The 20,486-nt window shown below is 32.8% G+C and overlaps 2 protein-coding genes across 2 annotated transcripts in view; one reads left to right on the forward strand and one right to left on the reverse strand.

Annotated features, from left to right (window-relative positions):
• LOC143206685 (uncharacterized) overlaps positions 1 to 20,486 on the forward strand; it is a 216,585-nt gene that overhangs the window by 74,299 nt on the left and 121,800 nt on the right. The gene's annotated exons all lie outside the window — the stretch shown is intronic.
• On the reverse strand, positions 14,327 to 18,744 carry LOC143206676 (uncharacterized). The gene is made up of 3 exons (XM_076419333.1): positions 18,264 to 18,744; positions 18,085 to 18,203; positions 14,327 to 17,800 (listed from the first exon to the last, which is right to left on the reverse strand). The coding sequence occupies exons 1-3, from the start codon at positions 18,583 to 18,585 to the stop codon at positions 17,408 to 17,410; spliced, it is 834 nt and encodes a 277-aa protein (XP_076275448.1). The 5' UTR covers positions 18,586 to 18,744; the 3' UTR covers positions 14,327 to 17,407.

Genomic DNA, 20,486 nt, shown 5'->3' on the forward strand with positions numbered 1-20,486 from the left:
GGAAATGATGGCCGGGGTTGTGTTTAATATGCCCTAATATCGCTATCGCTCTACCTACGTGAGTTCAGTGTGAGATATCTATATTAAAATATGTTGTCGTTTCGTCGCTGAGAATTAAGGCTTAACAATATGTAGACATGTTCGTCGGGTCGGTCAGTCGGTCGAAATGTGTGGCTGCCGCTGCGATTATTTGTCAGAATACTCACTACTGTTTTGGGAAGGAATTCCCACGAGAACTGAAAACACTGGCTTAATAATCACTTGTTTATTTCGATATTGAGTGATACATGTGGTCGACGGGAGAATTGGCAGGATATTAGGATAGGTAGAGGAAGTACGGTAGCGCTGTGGAAGTGGTACAATTACAAGGGGACGGAGAAAAGAGAAGAGAGCGAGACGTCGTCGTGATGGTCTTTTATACCCTGGAACTGTATGGTACCAATCCACCTGAGTTGCCAACCTTTGTACTTGTTGATAAATTCGTGGTGGCCTAAAGGGTCGTGGCGATCGCCACAAATATAACAATATATTTTATTTATAGGATAGAAGTTTTATTTTATGTTTTCCAATTGATTAATTGTTTTTAATGTATGACAAGTTGATTTCAATAAATAATTTAGATATGGACTATCGCTATGGTCTTAAATATGAGCTAGTCCGTATACATTTACTAGTACTAAGGTGGCTAGACATCTGTTTGTAGCGCTGGTTTATTTATTTCTTCAGAATCGTACCGGCAAAATCAAAAGAATCAAGGAAAAGTTGGGATGTAGCCATAAAAATGAATAGCGAAAAGAACGACTTTGCAATGATTACGATTGAAAATTGAACTTACTCCAGATTAAGTATCAGTTTAGTATTAAGTACGCAGTTAAAAAATGTTTTAGTGGGATATGTTTTGACGATGGAAAATAAGTTTTATAGATTGGTAAGCGCTGAACTTCGCAGAATATGTTAAGAGCATAACAACTTGCACAATCCATTCAGTAAATCTGGCATAGCGGGTAAATCCTGGTTAAGACTATTTCTGAAACGAGACAAAGATCTGTCACTTAGAAAGCTTACGGAACGTCATTTGCGAGAACACGTGTTTTCCAACTTTTGGACGAGTTTTAACAAAAAAATAAAGATATAGACCAGAAAAAAAGTATAGAAATAAGAAAAAAAACTATTATGAAATGATAGGCAGTGAAGCTGAAGGGAAGTTTGATTCAGGTACAGCGCTAGATGACATAATAGCGAAAGAAGCCCCCTGTAGATGCAAAATGTGTATTCTTCGAGTAACTTAAAAAAAAAACAGAAGTGGAGAACTCTAGATTAAATGCTTAAGGTGTGCGCTTTGGGCATATAATGACTGTGCAAAGCCAGAATATGGCACCTGAATATGTGATTTTTGCAAGTAAAATAATTAATATATTATAATTACCAAATATAATTTCCTTCTTACTAGATAAGCATTATGGGATTGTTATTTTCTTGAGAGATACGTAAGTTCACATTTATATCCCATATTGAGTAACAGTTCCATATTTAGTATCTATTTTTCAATAGTTGAGGAATAAATATAAAATTGTTACTGTGTTACTTTCCTTTAGTATTGCTCTTAAATAATGTAAAATATAAAACTTATAAAAATATAAAACAATCTACACTTTCAGTATTGATTAATGTAGAACGTCAGGAACACCCTGGTTAATTACAAAAGTTCATGAAGGAATTGCAAGCGTTACTCGATCAAGATTGATGTTAAATGCAAAATTAACTTTATGAACTTGTTCTTTATTTGGTAAGTATTATTCTGTGCTGCCAGTTTGATGTCAACTATGCGCTGTTTTATTCGAGTTAAATAATTATTATCGAAAACAATTAATCCTTTTTTATTATACATTATATAAAATAATTTTCATCCCCATATTCATTAGATGCGGTTGATTATTATCGACCAATAGTTATATGATCTCAAGAGGTAATTATTATTGATTGAATTCGTTTAAATAAAGCAAACAGGCTAATAATTGTGGAGAGTTAACTTCAAAACGTTTCTTACTAAGCTAATATTTACAGGACATACGTCCACACAATGGGCCAAGAACACAAGAACACTGCCCTGCGGAGCACCCGAATATATTGAGTGTAGGTCAGTGTATTCGTCACCCTGTTTGACAATAAAATGTCTGTCTGTGAAGTACGATTACAGGAGTTGAAAGTGCATATGGGACAAAAACCTTTTCAATTTGACATGTTTGTTCATAAACTACAGAAAATACTACCAAAACAACATACCGAACTATTAAAATCATACATTACAACCAGAATGTTCAGAGTAAAACAAGAAGAAGCTTATTCTACATTAAAAGAAGCTAAAGCAGGTGTACCACAAGGAAGTGTACTGGGACCAATGCTTTATCTACTCTACACCTGTGATATACCACAAATGGAAAATATTACGATGACTACAATTGGTGATGATACTGCGATTATAGCTGTCGGAGACAATAGTGAAGAAACCTCACGAAAATTACAACAGGCAAGTGACAATATAAATAATTGGACACAAACTTGGAAAATAAGAATTAATGAAAGTAAATCTGTACATGTGCAGTTCACCTATAAACACACCGTACAAGCACCAATAATATTAAATAACACTATCATTCCATATAGCAACAACGCTAAATATCTTGGAATGAATCTCGATGCAAAACTTCGCTGGAAGGAACATATAAAGAAGAAAAGAAAAAAAATGGAATTGAAATACAGGAAAATGTACTGGTTAATTGGAAGAAAATTACAATTAACAGTACATAATAAATTGCTATTATATAAGCAAGTACTAAAACCTATATGGACATACGGAGTTCAATTATGGGGATGTTCTGCAAAGAGTAACATAATCAAATACAAATTTTTCAGAACAAAGCCCTGAGAGGTATTGTGGGTGCACCCAAATACTATAGGACTGATTACCTACATCGAGACCTTCAGATAGCCATAGTCAGTCAAGAAATCAAGAGAATTGCAAGGGGGCATGAGGAAAGACTCCATTCTCATATGAATATTGAAATATTGCAACTATTGGATACCACCACAAGACACAGACTCAAAGACACAAACCATCTGATCTTGTGTAGCGTTGTGTAGTGAGGTGCATATATTAAAAAATTCAGCAGTGACGAGATAGGGCCCATGGGTCCTCCTAGTTATATACCTACATTTAAGTTATTATAAAGACAAATTGTAGGTTCGACGAAAACGACTAATAACAATATATTAATTAAATAATAAAAAAATTGACATGCAGTCCAGTATTCCACACCTTGTCCAAGGCCTGAGAAATATCAAGAAATGCAACAGAGCAATATTTTTTATCGTTTAAGATTTTGTTAATTTAATTTGACTAATCTATGTATCTGTTCTATTATTCCGTGTTTATTACGGAAGCCAAATTGATGGTCTGGAATAATATTTCTCTCCTCTGCGATTAATTTTAATCTCTTAACGTATAGTTTTTCGAAAAGGTTTGATATGTTAGGTAACAGGCTTATAGGACGATAAGAGGAGACGTCTTCTGATTTTGAGTCCCAGGTTTGAGAATTATAATGATTTGAGCAACTTTCCAAGTGCTAGAAAAGTAATTAAGTCTTAGCATGGCATTAAATATGAATGTTATTAATTTGATGCACTTTCCTGACAGCTCCTTTAAGATTCTTACAGTCATTAGATCAAAATCAGGAGCTTTATTAGAATTGTTTTCTTTATGTATTGTTTGTTTTACTTCCTTACCAGTAAATTATCATGTGGCAGATCCATTTGGAACGGAGTGTTAAGAAAGTCAACTATGTTTTTTTTTCTGTTTCGGATGTCTTTAATGTTTAGAGAAAACTTCCGCTTTATCTTTATCATTCCTAGCCCAAATATTGTCAGTTTTATTGGGTGGACTGTTTTGTTGAGGTTTCTTAATTTTTTGTGTTACTTTCCAGAGATAATATTCCGTTGCATCAGTTGGCGTCAAGTTTTCTAAATAGTTTTGAATTGATTGATTTTGTTCCTTATTTATTAGCTCTTTCAGCCCTTTGGTCACCTGGTTGGATTTTCTCTTGTTCTCTTTTTTTCTGATTTGCTACTAGGTTTTTTACGGTTTTCTATTTTCGGCAATTTTTTGTTTAATTAAAGATGAAATATAATTAAACTTTTGATACCATGCGGCCTCTTGTATAGATTTGGTTATATTTTTTGCTGCTATTTCTATGTATCTTTCTGTTTATCTATCTATCTTTTTGTTTCTGTTTCTGAGATAAATTTAGAGATATCGAACTGTCTAAATTCTCTCTAAATAATGGCCAGTTGTTTTTGGTGTTATGCAAAGAAGGTAGTTTTGTTTTGTTGAGAATATTTGAGTTCACTGTTATAATGACTGGTGAGTGATCAGATGATAGATCGAAACATGATACAGCTTTGCAGGTTTTGGTGTTAATATTTTTTGTAACACAGAAGTTTATGGTATCGGGAATTTTATTTCCATCTGACGGCCAATATGTTGGCTCACCAGTAGAGATATGCTGTAAGTTGTGTGCCTTCATTGCTTTGACCAATTCCCTGCCTTTTTCTGTTATTAATCTAGAACCCCACATTAATGTTTTGCATTGTAGTCTCCTCCGGCAATGAATCTATTACCCAGCGCGTTAAAGAAACCGTGGTATTGTTCTGCCTTGTTTTTTTGTTTAAGTGGACAATAGATATCACTCATTGTTAATTGCACGTGCACTTCTTCAATGGTTATACTAGTGGCTTGTAAATATTCCTCGCTGAATTTCTTCCTTTTACAGTGTTTTATATTTTCACGGATAATTACATTGACTATTTTTACAGAAATTAACTTTTGTACGGGTGCAACTGGAAGTGAACTTCTGCTATTGTGAATTTATAATTTTAGATCTCTATTCACTTTTCCTACCGAGTGATTTCTGTTGTCCGTATTTTGACTATTCTAGTATCGGTTTAACCAAATTTCGAATGCAAGAAATGCTCGGCATTTATAGATTTTGCAATAGTTTAGGTGATTTTACAAGCATCTAACTATAGATTTATATATCCATCGCGAAACTCGGATATTCACCCTTCACCCAGTAAGGTAAAAATATATTTAAAATATTCTCTCTTAAAACCTATATCGTAGGCTTGGTGGCGCAGTAATAAAGGTCATGGGACGGTCCCCCTACTATTGCGGTAACCGCGGGTTCGAATCCCGCTGGGGCATGGTCGTAAATTGTTTGTAATTGCTTAAAATGTTTGATTGCCCTAGGCAAGAGTGTAAAATCCAACAGGGAAAATGATCTCAGTCATGCCAGTAACCAGGCTGGGTAAGGCTGGATGACTTCTGGAATGATTTCTAAAGTCGGCCAATCGTCAGTCGGTAGGCTCAATACTGAGGACCGTGGTTCGGTAACCCCTAGTTGATAAAAGGGGACTTTAAAATGTATCAAAAAAAGTTTATTTTAAACAAAGATTTTTTTAAAACCCATATTTTTTCAACAAACCCATATATTTTTAACTGAGGTCCTTTTTTGTTGCCGGATAGTATGCAAGGACTGTTATTTATATTTAGAACGTAATAATAAATTAACATATATTAATTTATTAACCAAAATTGATTTATTTTATTCTTCATGACAGCTTGCATAGTCATGATTAAAAATGATCCTTCATTTCTTTTTTCGTATTTATCGAAGCAGTTCCGATAAACAAATAGTGTATTATTCCGAATTCACCATTTTACCCAGTTATTCCGAAGAAACGGGCGATTATTCCGTCAGAAGCGCTTCGCGCTAAACTGGTTTTTCTTTTAAGAAAAATTGTAAGTTATTTCAATCCTTTTTGTTCGAAAACTCATACAATGGACTGTTGTTTTCTTGAGCTCATATGAATATATTCAAGGTTCGTTACTTGTGTAGATGTTGCAGATTTTAAGATCGCAATTGTATTACTTGACCAGTTATTTGACCAGTCTTATTAATCTCGACCTAAAGATGAAAATGATTCAGTATTTCATTAAATTATATCACTATCATAGAACAGTCTGGCATTACATGGTTACTTGGTTTGCCATTACTTAGTAGTACTGTAACCTTACCTATGTACCATCGTGTGTAAGGATTCCACTGTGATATTTCGGTGATTAAATTAAATAAGATTTTCTTAGTTCAAATCTGAATATATATTTATTTACTGATATTTACTTATTCATCAATAGCTGAAAATTTAATAAAATAGATTTGATGGAAATAAAAAAAGACTGCGGATCACAAAAAGCTTATAACTGTTTGCGGGTGATGCCTTAAGTTAACAAGCCTAATATGCTTTAGGGTATATGATATGACTCAGTGAATGGAGGTAAAACGAAATGAAACAGTGGTGTTTAGATTATGTGACCGTTATTTATTGATGACAACATATTAAGGAAATATAAATAATTGAAAGGCATCGACGCTGGGTTTACCTGTTGACGAGGTTGGGCAGTCGATGGTGACACGTCTAAACCAAACGGTGATCGATTACTCAATGATACCCTTCAATAACATCCCAGATAAACGTCTCGGGGTTGCCAGATAATAGTTATCATTTAATTGTTGGCGCTGCTAGCACCCCGCCCGTGTTCACCATCTGGGATAATATTTCTGGGTATTTTGTCGACAGTTATTCCACGATGTAAAATTCGACATGCCTCAAGGTCGCTACAATGATATAGCATTAAATCCGGAAACTTAGAAGGCGTGCTTGAATTCATTAGAGAAATTCGCCTTAAGAATTATGTTAATTTGCTAATACAACTATATATTTGCGCGTATTTTCTTGTTTTATATTTGTAAAAAGTTATGAAGTTTGATTATATATTACTTTTGATACAGCTCGATTAATTTGTGCAATTTATATTATTTTATTACTTGAACTAATGTTATCCCTGTGTCTTAGGCCTTATAATATATGAGAGTGGAGAACGATGCGAGCCGGTATAGATATAAAAACTAACCAAAATCCGAATCACTGAATTGTAACGAAATAATCGCCATAGAAAGCGAATCTAATTTTCTTATCTAAAAAATTAAAAACAAATTTCCTGCTACGGCAGCAAAAAAAGGGAATATTTAATATAAAATAGAAACGAGAAAAACCTTCAACACAATTTACGACCAAAGGAAAACACTTGTTTTCTTATTTCTCCATCAATCACCGTCGGAATTTTACCCTCAACCCTCTTAAGACCACATTGGAAACCCCACGGCATAAATCTAGATCCGTTAACGCTTTTCACAGAAATTACAAAGTCCAATGGACTAATTATTAAAATTTTTATATTCTAATTTCTAATTTGAATGAAGATCAACGATTTTGTATTCATCCTTTAAATTGTTTTTTCTCGACGATACTTATTCAAATTATGGGGATCCTGAATTAGGGGTATCTTTGTTCTTTTGTCTTGATTGCTGGGATATCGAAGGAGATTTGAATATAATTATGACTATTAAGAATTTGTAGGTTTGCATTTTTATGATTGACTGTCTGCTAAAAGGCAATAAATCTTTTGTTTTAAAACTTTTTTTTTCAATGTTGACAAATGTTTAAAAACTTGCACAAGAGAAAAGCATATAACTATAGACACATAAAAGATAAAGAAGGAGTTAATAATAATAGATGTTGAAAAAATAATAGAGGGCTGGAAGCAATACTCTCAGGAACTGTTTGTAATATAAACATGCCCATAAAGAAGCATCATATGAAAAAATACATCGGTCAACAAGAAAAGAGCACCGGGGAAGAACGAAAAAGTACTGACTCAAGATTAAATTGTACCAGAAATGCTGAAAAAACGGGTCACCACAACATTGCCAAATAGAAATTATTGTCCTGATACATAAACAATACGAAAAGAAGATGACAGAGGCTCTAATAACTATAGAGTAATTATTCTGTTGTCAGCAGTCATGAGGATATACGAAATAATTAGAGAAAACCATCTACAATCAATAGTAGATGGGTAGTTAGCACAATTACTGAGCGGATTCCAAAAAGGAAGAAGTATACAAGGCCCAACATTTAGCTTAAGACAAATAGTCGAAAAATTAATTTAAAAAAACACATAAATTTAGCTTTTGATTGATTGATTGGTTTAGAAAATACATTTGATAGCAATAAGCAATAGTAAAATTTGATATTAAGAAGAATCTTTGCGGCCAGAAAGTACGAACAAAAATAAAAACATCATATCAAAAACCTTCAAAACCCAAGCAGGTCTTAAGATAAATTCGAAATTTACACAGGAAGTTCAACCCTGTGTATACGTTAATGGCCAAAATAATGAGGAAGTGATAAATAGACAAATCATGACTACATTAAGGTTAAATATATAAAAATAGTGATGTCAATAATGAAACGATAATGAATAAAAACAAAAGAAACATTATGATGATGGGAGAACCAGAAGTAATAAATATCTCAATTGAATGTATAAAACCTGAAGAAGTAAATGTATTTAAGTATTTGGGTATAGAAATTGAAAGCAATAGAAGTCAGGAGATACAAACAAATGCAAGAATTAGATATTAATTTGTGCACTAAAACTGAAATTAAATTGGGTGAATAAATAATTTATGTGAAGAATAATATACCAAGGCCAACTGGGACCGTTTCAACGGAAGAATGTCAAGTGCGTGGAACAGTTATTTTCACAGTATTATCCCGCCATTTTAGGTATTTCTAAGTCGATGCTTCACTTGTTTGTGAAGAAGAAAACATATTTCCATTCTAATAAAATACAGTTAGTGCAAGCCAAAAAGAAAAATCATCATGTTTTATGAATAATTTAAGCTGAAACAATATTGTTGGTCGAAATCCATTTTCAATTAGGAGGCTAAGCAGCCAATCAAAATTGTATATTTTAGGCCCCTAAACTAAAATAAGACATATATTAAAGTAACAAAAGAGTACATACCACATAGTCCTTTGAATAAAATCATAGAAAAAATAGAAATTTAACGGTATAGGCGACCTTGGGGAAATGTTTTGTTTAGTTCAATCAACGGTAGCTCTGCGATCGCAAATTGTGATTGGCTATTTTAAATTCTGGTGCCGCCATTAACATGGAACGTGATTGGTCGATCAAATTGTGTGAAGTCAGCCTTTTCTATGGGCGTCCATTTTTAAGTTGGTTGTTTGTAGGTTTTGGTTTTTGTTTAGATCAAGAAATTTTCGCTTTACGTTGGCATATTTTCTGTTTTATATTAATTATTATGGAGTAATAATATAAAAATTGGTAACGATGCGTCAGTGTAGTAAAAGATGTAGTGTACCAGGGTAAAAATCTACTACGGAAATTAGACATAATTTCCCAAAGAATGATCTCGCTCCTTTCCAAAAATGGGTTGATCAAGTAAATAGAAGTAAGTTACCTGGATAAACCACAATGCAAATATGTCAACGTCAGGGTGTCTGTCACGGACATGCATATCCAACATTGTTTTTATCAGGTACATATAAAATTATCTATCTACTACATGTCCCTTTATATATTGTTTGTTTACAGAAAATCAAAACCTACTTATGAAGATGTTAGTAGTAATAAAATTCAATTAATCTACCAAGTTGTTCGTATGCTGTCAGTGTGATGTCTCTACATAAAGAAGTCTTACAAGAAGGTAAAAATTAAGATAACTGGATAATTAGTAGTGATAAATACTACTTTTAATTGTAAAATATCTCTAAAATATTTGTAATACTTTTAACTTTTTAGAACAATCAGTGTTCAATAATTTTATAGTAAAGGTATTGTATATTTAAATTTGATTGCCTTGTTAAGAAAATATTTGTTACGGTGTCATCAATTAAAAATTTAATTGCTACTTTTATGGGATTTATTACCTTAAAGAAATCTATTGTGTCTTAATTTACAAATAACTACATTTGTTTAACAAATCTTAACCAAGATTGCTTAAATAATTTTGTTGGATCTATTAGAGGTAATGGAGGTAGAAACAGCATCCTTCACCTAGTATGTTCGAGAAACCTTTAAAAGGGCACATCATCACTTTAATTTTTTCACATCATTCTCCCGGGGAAAATCGTGAAGAAGATGAACATATTAGATAACTTATATTCTTTTTAAAGGGAGATCTAGTACCAATTGAGGTTGTTAAATCAACATGCAATATTTGTCTACATTCTATATTAAGTAGTTCCACAGATTAAATACTCTAAAATCTAAATATCTTTAAAAAATACGTAAATATTTAGCGTTTCAACTGTCGAATCCATAATGATTTTCAAGACCAAATTTTAAGTTATTATGAGGTGTGATTGTATTTTTAGTTTAATGAAGTTAATGCAATATCAACAGGGAATGATTTAAAGTTTACCTTCAATATATCAAGATAAGTTAGAACTCTAATAAATCCCATAAAATTGATGGCACTAAACAAATATGGGAAGGCGTTATAGAAGAATAATATATATTTTAATTTTGCTTAGAATAGAGTAAATAATTGTATTTTTTTGGCTTTTGTTTATATATATATTTATATTATTTACACTTATGTATATTTTTATAGGATTTTATTTTAATAAATTAATTTTAAAAATAAATTTAATTTTCATTTAAATACTATTAGCCAATGAATATGACCTCACAAAATAATCAGGGGAAATGGCAGACCAATCAAAGCAAAGTATTTTCCTTACAGGTTTCCACATAACTATTTTAAACTAACCAATAAAATTCACGTTGTCAGCGCCGCCAATGATTGAACTAAGCAAAACTTTTCCCCACTACTTACCATTGGAGTTGCAGCGCTGAATAAAATAACCAATACACCTCAGAGATGTCATCGAATTTATTGCCAGATGCAGTTTCTAAGCTCGGAACGGATTTATCTTTTTCCTTTTATTATAATTAAAAAGAGACAGGATGTTGTCCAACTCGTCGACACTGTTGCCAAATTTAAACGTCAACAGTTAACCAAATTCTTTAAAAACTTGATGATAATAATTAGAAGTTATAAACCAGCAAACGTTCCAAGCAACAATTCTAACTTAATTTGGCAACATTGCGACGTGCTGTCTAGATTTTTTATTTTATATTGAATATTCAGTTATTGCAATAGAAAATTTAATTCTATTTAATTATGTCAGCTGAACTATAATAGATCCCAGACATTTCTCTTTATTTTGTACAGAATTTTTTTAATTTAGTTAATAGTTTTTAATTTGAATTAATTTCTTTTAAATCCTGAATTATATAAGTCTGATATAGCCGAATGGTTTGGAAAGAAACAAGTCATATATAACACATGCCCAAAAAAAAAACGATTTATGTGAGTATTCTCCAGCATCTTTGCTGATAGAACATCACTTACGAACACTCTCACTTTATCCGCCGTTGACTTATTTTTTCCATAAATATAAATAACGCGTTTTTGTGGATTGAAGTGTCAAAAAAGCAGGGAGGTATGTAAATGCGGAAGGGTGCTTTTAACTCGGTCGCCTCTCCTTTCAATCGCACATTTGGAGACGTGAAATAATCACGTTCTGTGGATGTGAATGACAGAAGGTTCATAAGATTTTTCTTCAAAATCATTTTTTGTGTCGATTCATTCATATAGGAGTTAGAATATTTTTATTAAATTGTTGCATTGTACATTTCCTTAAAATTTCTCATTTTATTTCCGTTAAAATGCTTACAATTTAATATTTCCAATTTTGACGAAAATAAACTGTTTCAGTGTTAATTTGGATTAAAAAAAATTAATTTATTTCACCATATTTTGTAATATTTCGAATGTAGCAATGAGATAATATAATGAATGTAATTGGATTTTACTGTTTCATTCGAATGTATGCTTAGGAATGTTTTTTGTGTTTTTTTAACTTGACATAAGTAAGGCGGAGAGGTACGTAGTTCTTCTCGTACTGATTTTCAGAGAGAAAAAGTAAAATATAATTGCTTGGTTCTACTGTTTTGAAAAGTACCCTTTTCATTTTGCATTTTAGAGTTACTTTGCACTTGTAAAAATGGAATTGAATATTAACCCAAATATTATCATATTATATTTTAATATTTGAATTTCTATTTTATAATACTATAATAAAATACAGATAAAAAACATAAATGGAGTAAGAGCTGAATTAATAAAAATTACGTCAATTTACGTAATCGCATCACGTTAGACAAAAAGCAAAACACATTAGAACCAAAATAAAACAACTATACTGGTTAGTCGGAAGATACTCTCAACTTGATCTAAAATCAAAAAGGTTGATCTATAATACAATTATAAAGCCAATTTGGACCTATGGGGTGCAAATATGGGGTTGCACTAAATATTCAAATCAGTTAGTCATACAGCGCTGTCAAAACAAGATTCTTCGATTGATTACCAATGCCTATCGCTATGTAACCAATGAAGAACTGCACAATGACCTGTAAATCAAATGGATTTGCGAAGTTGTGCAGGATTTCGCCTTGAAACACGAAAGAAGATTACTAAATCATTCTAACGTGGAAGCAATACAACTGCTGGACAGCGCACAGGATGTCAGGAGACTGAAACGAACAAAACCATACGAACTTGTGTGAACATTTAGTGTGTATTATTAGTGCAAACTATAGCTATAAGTTAATAATTAATAAATAATTATAATCTTATAATTGAGGAATACATACTGATGTATTTTCTCGTACTCGTCTTGCTTGTTAATTAATCCAAGCACATAGGAAAAGTAGTAATAAATTAATTGTAATAATAATAATTAAGATTGTACTAAGCGTATCTAATAAAGATGTTATAAAAAAAATTACGTAATCAACTATTTAACTATCATCCCCCATAAATAATCGTCAATACGGAATATTTTTAATTTACTATTCATTAAAACTTCAACGAGATAATCCATCTCAATGTCTCATAGTCTCTCAAAACTCGTAAAGTTAGCGCAGTGGAAAAGGCGACAGGACGGTTCTCCTACTGTTGCGATAGTCGCGTGTTCGAATCCTACTAGGGCATGGTCATGGATTTATGTTTGTAATTGTTTAACCTTTGTGATTGTCCTTAGACAAGAGTTCAAAATCCGACAAAGAAAATGATCCCAGTCACGCCAGTAACCAGGCTGAGTAAGACAGGATGTCTTCTGGGATGATATCTAAGTTGGTCACTCGCCAATTAATAGGCTTAATGCCGAGGGCCGTGGTTCGGAGCCCATGTTAAACTGTAGGTCCAGTCCAGATAAACCCCTGTTGGTAAAAAGGAGTCTATAATATATAACATAAAAGCAGCCAAAATTATTTTTCTATTTATTATTTAATATTTTATTATTTGTACCCTATTACATTAATAAATAATCATTAAAAGTATAGTTGCTAAATGCTACTATATTAATGTGCATTATTATTTATAATCATAAGACCGAGAAAATATTAAATCATATATTTAAATGCCAAAGCTAGTCAGCCTAAGAGTAGTAACGAATTAAACATTTGAATGAACTAAAACTTTTACTAGAACTAAACCTAGTAACGAATGAAACATCCAGTAATAAAAGTAACTAATTATTAAGTGTTTGATAGTCTATTTCATTCAAAGTTTCGGTAGCTTCTAATAATAATAAGTTGTCCAATAAGTTTAGCGCTCGAGGAGAAGACATAGGGTTCATATGTGGTTCCGTCATAACTTCTTGATTGATTGATTAAAGTCGTAGCTAGAAAGTTTTAACATGAGTATTTTAGGAAACGAAAGACGCACTGCTCATCAATTATGCCCAATTTAGTAAAAAATAAGCTCTAGTCTATCCAAAGTAGCAGTGAATTCACGTCAAGCCAATTGAAGACGTCAAAAAGTCTCAATGCTGCCGTATTTCACTTTGACTTTTTCTTTATTTTAACTTTTATATATTACAACACTCTAATGCAAAGAAAATAATGAAAATAAATATTATAAAATATGATTTAATTTAACATTATAGTTCATAAGTTCAATGACACTTTGGATCGACTGTATGAAAATTATTTTAGCCTATTGAATCTATTGATACATTACACTTTCTGCATCTGCACTTGCTCATGTACGAGGGTAAGCTAAAAAGTTCTCGTCTTGAAAATGGGACTACGATTTTCAGTCAAATATGATTTTATATTTTACTAGCTGACCCGACAGACTTCGTCCTGTCAAAAAGATTTGTAATGTGGCAGTTTTTGTGCCTACGTATTTTAAAAAATTCTCCTGAACAGAACCATCACCCTGGTGATAGGGCGTTGTGAATAAAAAATAATTAAATAAAACATATATAAGGATTGAAAAGTAAGTAATCGCTTTATTGTTAATCATGTGAATCATAATTATTATTACTATTATCATTATATTGCTTTGTGGTATACGATGTTTTTTGTTTGATTACCTGGCGCATAGATAAACAAATCTGATGGTTTTCCAACACGGGAACAGGCAACATACAATTGACCATGTGAGAAACATGGGTTTTCTAGATTAATACCACAAACACTTAATGATTGCCCCTGGGACTTGTTTATAGTCATAGCAAAAGCAAGCCGTCAACATGTCTATAGGAAATTTGCCATTACCAATGTCAATGAGTTGTTTAGAGAATATGTTTCCAGATTGGTCATTTTGCAACTCGACACGCATATTCTTGCTTAAATGAAGTACTTTAACATGTTTCCACAAATTGGAGGACTTTAGACATGCATTGAGTTCATCAGCTGGCGTTGATCGTGGAATCACTGGCAATGTTTGACGAAAATCTCCTGCTAATAAAATCATTGCACCACCAAATCGGTTATTATTGCTACGTAGATCTTTTAAGGTTCTGTCTAAAGCCTCCAAAGATTTTTTATGTGCCATCGTGCATTCATCCCAAACAATCAATTTACATTGCTGCAAAACCTTTGCCATTGCAGAGTTCTTCGAAACGTTGCAGGTTGGAGTTTCATTGCTTTGCATATTTAATGGCAATTTTAGTGCTGAATGGGCTGTTCGACCACCTTCAAGCAAAGTTGCTGCGATTCCCGACGAAGCGAGTGCAAGTGCAATTTTATTTTGTGAGCGAATTGTTGCTAATATTAATGAAATAAAAAAAGTTTTTCCTGTACCACCAGGTGCATCTAAGAAATAAATCCCTCCAGTTTCATCATTTGTTACTTTCATAAGAGTTTCAAATACATACTTCTGTTGTTCATTTAACAGTGGAAGATTTGTTTGAATTTATTCTTTCAAAGCGTTGAGATCATACAGTCTTTCTCGATGCAACTCTTGGTTAAAAGCGTCATGCATTGGACGATTGGGCGCGGTCAGGCCTAATTGAATTAATAGTTTGTTTGACATTATCAAGCACATGTCCTCAATTGAAATCAATGCTTCATTGTAAATTTCTTCACTGATTTGTATATTTGGATTTCCCATTCTATTCCGTATTTGATACAAAATATCATCACACATATAATATTTGTACTTCATCCACAAATCAATTGGGTTTGATGGGAAGCATGTAGATATGATTATAGAAAACAATGTTCGTATTTGATGAGTGTGTGATGATATTACAGCATCATTGAGAGTTTGATCCCAATGAGCGTCATTTTCAAGCAATTGCAAACGTTGACAGGCTTCTCTGTAGGATCCACACAATTCACCATCAACAGTTCGTAACTGTTGGAATGATGTTGGGCCACGTACATTGACTAATAGCAGTCGTAAATAAAAACATTCATCATTGCTTGGATGTACTGAATAAATCCGGCCAATCGCATCGGTGGAATATACATCTGTATATCCTGGAACTGGTTTTCCTTGTTTCCGTCGTATAAATCTCCTTGAGGATTGATTCCAGGTATAATATTTTGGCATTTCAGAATATAGCAATGTTTGTGCGAAATCATCGTTTTGGCATGTCTCAAAAAAACTGGTTAATGTAGTAGATGGTGGCTGAGCAGCTCTTTGTACTGCGTTCTGTGCTGTAAAATACACTCTTTGTCCATTTTCTAAATGCACAGCTAAGTGAACAACAGAAGGGTGTCTCTCATGAATAGGAAAAGAAAATATTCGCCAAACTGCTTCATTACTACTGACATAGCGGCCCATTTGGTATTGGGTAACTTCATCATTAGAATTCTCTGCACCAATTCCAATCACAGCCATATCACTCCCTTTGGTTACATATTTGCAAATGTATTTAATCGATTTCACTGAATGGCAAGATTCAACGTTGATGTGTGCTTTGAATGTCTTTGATAAAATGGGTGAATATGGAACAATCCAACGATTATCTATTTCAATATCTTGTTAATTTAATTTGACAATTGTTGATTTTCCATTGTCTGCTGTCGATCTGCGACGATACAATGGATAACCGTCATTACCAGTAATTGTTTCCGATATTAATGTCCGTGGATATCGTTTTGAACATTTACCATCCATCATACACGGTGAATTTTGATTAAGAGTTCCACAGGGACCATGTATCATGTTTTTGATAACTACCTCATGCAATCCAGGATCTACTTGTACATTAGGGATTTCAGCTGATATCACTGCATCAACTTCATTTGGCCTTATCTTTTCAACCAACCAAACCAAAATGTGTGCATGTGGCAATCCTCGTTTCTGCCACTCCACAGAATACATCCAGCAGCGTGTCTCACCAAACACATTATGTTTTACGATGAAATTCATTAAAGATTTCAACTTTTGTCTAAAGACTCTGGCTGTAATATCATGACGATCAATGGATGATTTCCCAGGTAATAACTCCTGCTTAATTTGTATCCATTGCGGATTGCATGTAAATGTGATGAACAAATCTGCTGTACCATAATGACGAACATACGACATGGCATCTTGAGCATATTCGTGCATATGCCGAGGGCTTCCGATGTATGTTGCTGGAAGAATAGTCATCCGACCGACATTCTGTGCATTTCCATCAGTATTAATCGCATCTCGAAGGTGAATATACTCTTCAGATCGGAGTTTGGTTTGATTCAACCTGATGAATGTTAATCTCTCCGTTTCAATTTTAACATACATGTCATCAACATATTTGTGATATAATCGCCGACATTTCAATATGTGATTATCTGCATTTTCCCGAATCATTAGGCGGTATGAATAATAGTTCATTGAACTGACTTTTTTGTTGGTTTCAGAACCTGTAAACAGATTTTGTTTTAATAACATTCAAATATAAAATTAAAATACATAATATAGTGACTGAGATATTATCGCCATAGCTAAACTAATATTTTAGTTACCTGTAATGGGATTTATCATTTTTATTGATAAATCGTAGCCATCTTCACCTTGCCAAAATATAATGGGATATTGCAGTGCATCATATGAGCGGTGTGTTTCCTTTATAGGTTGTAATTGAAAATTCCGACGATGTAAAAAATATCACGGGATTCCAAGTTTTCTCCAACTACAACGATAGCAACTTCATCAATAGTTGGTGCATTAAAACGTCTTGTATGTTGACCTGCAGGTGTTTTATCAGCTCTGATTACAATTTTGTGATTATCGGATGGCATCAGATCCAGGGCAGTTTTAAACAATATAATCAATTGATTGTGTTGATGAAATAAAGTTTGTAATTGTTCTACAATAGACCTTTTTACTAAATTGTTATGTGCACAACGCAGATCAATTTCTTGTGGTGAATTGCCCATAAAATAAATTTGCAGGAATTTGTTGTCGCTATCTGACACTGGTAACAGTGAACCTGCTCTGTGATATATTTGCCCTTGTATCTGTAAATAAAAAAAATATTATGGTGTGGTATAAATTAATGGATTGTCAATGATCAAACTTAAATAATATTTGATCTTAAAAAGTATATATTTAGTTTTAACTAATATCTATCAAATATAAAATATAATAAAAGTGTCACTGAAACTGAATCACCATATAATATGATGACTAAGTGATATATTTCGTAATGATTAAGAAATTGAAGATTAGTAACACATCTTAACTTTGGTGACAGAAAATTTTGTTCGCTAAAATAATTATGAGTAACTGCTATAATACATACCTTGAAAGTTGGCATAAAATTTTCCCGAACTGCATTTGTTGCCCCAAATGAAGTCATTTGAAAGCAATTGTTATATTGTTGAATATGTGTCAAAAAGTGTATAGAATCTGTTCCTATTCCTGAAACCAATGAGTACAATGGTTCTGGTGGTGGATCCAATTGTATCAATTTCACTTTACCATTTGCGCAACACAATCCATTGGCTTCGTTTTTGTATTTTAATGCCTTACAGTGTGAGCAAACCAAGTTCATAGAACCAATAACAACACATTGGTAGTTACTGTAGTCAATTGACACATCGTAACTGAAAGCAGCTGGATTCAAACTTGCGCGATTATTAGTTGAATGTCGCGATCGCGCTTCACGCGTTTGTGATATCCGAATTCTTTCACGTTCATTTCCGTCGTCACGTTCTTGTGCAGTACGATTAGATCGGTAATTAGCTTGGTTTATAGCATTTCTGGTTCTTCTACCTAAATTGCTTCGTCTTATAGGAGGCATATCAAATATAAATTATTTTTTCACTAATCACGAACTAAACAAACACTAACTAACTAAACACTCTGCACAAAACACGATATACGAATTTGTTTCGTGTATCACTTGACAATTCATCTGTCATCTGTCAAAAGTCATCTGTAACAGACAACTTTTTTTTTAAATTTGATATGACTTGAACTCAAATCCTTTTAAGCCGTACGAATTGTTTTATTTATTTAAAATTTGAATTAAATTTTAAACAAATAAAAAATTTTAAATAAATAAAACAATTCGTACGGATTAAAAGGATTTGAGTTCAAGTCATATCAAATTTAAAAAAAAAAGTTGTCTGTTACAGATGACTTTTGACAGATGACAGATGAATTGTCAACTGATACACGAAACAAATTCAAACAAAAAGGGCTATTTTTAGGGTTTTTCCAGCAATAATTCTAATTTTTCTCGCCGTAAAAACCATCCCTGAACTTCAACGAACATTTTAAAAAAAGATTTGGCCAAATTGGTCCAGGCGTTGTTGAGTTATGCGCTTAGGAACATATTTTGCGATTCATTTTTATATATAAGATACAATCCTTCTTGACTTCAAGATATTGGACTCAGGTTCCCAATTAACAAGGCACCCTTGTCGCCAAGTTGATATCGTGTTTGTAAACAATGTTGGAGTTATTCGCATAATCCATCACATATCTATACAGTAACGTGAGTTTTTCTGTTTCGACTGTCCACTTTGTAACATGGACGTGGATGATATAGAAAGAACAGAGTTCTCATAATCTTTTATGAAATTTAGTTCATCCAACTCAAAGAATTTTATGCCGGCACGATCTCCAAGCTTATAAATTTTATTGAAAAACACACAAGGTGTATATTGCAAAAATTATTATCAACAAGAACAGGTTGAAACTTGATAAGCGAACTAATTGCATGTACACTTGAATGTGACACAGGAAATATGAAAATTCTGTGAGCCCGAGAACATTTCAGCTTAGTCTCGTAGCTCAAACAACTACTAAAAAAGGCATTCCTGATATTCACTAGAATTCATTTTCTCTGACTTCTTTAAAAATTTCTGTGATTTTAAAACCCATGCTTGATAAAATATTTTTAAATGGATAGCCCAATTAAAGGTGCAGTCCTTATGGGGAAAAATAGCAATAAAGAAACCATGATTAAAAATAAAAAACGCCTCGGAACCCAGGGTCTGCTACCTAATCTAGTTGATCTGACAAATATTCCAACCAAACTAGAACAAAAAAAGCTGCTACCCCCGTTGAGAATCGAAGCCGTGACCTCCGCGTGTGAGCATAACGTTCTAATCATTACACCGTACAAACAGTTGCCTTGTTTGTTTCTACGACGTCTCATATCATAAGGTAAGAGCCTAAGAAGCAAACTGAATGGTTTTTAAACTAAATTACTTCCGATTTTTCGTCATATCCGCTCTGCAATAACATTGTATACAAATATCCGATTATTTTAGATAAAATATATGTGAAAACCTTGTGCATGCCTTTGAAATTTGAGCGTTTCCTCGATCTCCCCACCTGCCCCCCAACAGATCCTGATTTGGTTCGAATGGGACCACCTCGAAAGTGCCTTCTTTCAAATAAAAAGAATTTTGACAATCGGTCCATAATTGACGCAGAAATCGGTGAACATACATTAAAAAAAATTTATATATATATATATATATATATATATATATATATATATATATATATATATATATATATATATATATATTTATATATATAGCCGAAAATATAACCTCCTCCTTATTCGATGTCGGTTAACAAAGTATTCTTTAAAGAAGTGACAACAGTGTGCCGTAAATTAGATCATTGAACCAAGTATACTGAAGTTTAAAGAGTTTATAAAATATATTTCAGCATCAAATTTTA

The sequence above is a fragment of the Rhynchophorus ferrugineus genome, unplaced genomic scaffold, assembly GCF_030347505.1.
Source record: "Rhynchophorus ferrugineus isolate W39M unplaced genomic scaffold, kcgeb_rfMv2 rfM1, whole genome shotgun sequence".
In the NCBI taxonomy this organism is placed as follows: domain Eukaryota; kingdom Metazoa; phylum Arthropoda; class Insecta; order Coleoptera; family Curculionidae; genus Rhynchophorus; species Rhynchophorus ferrugineus.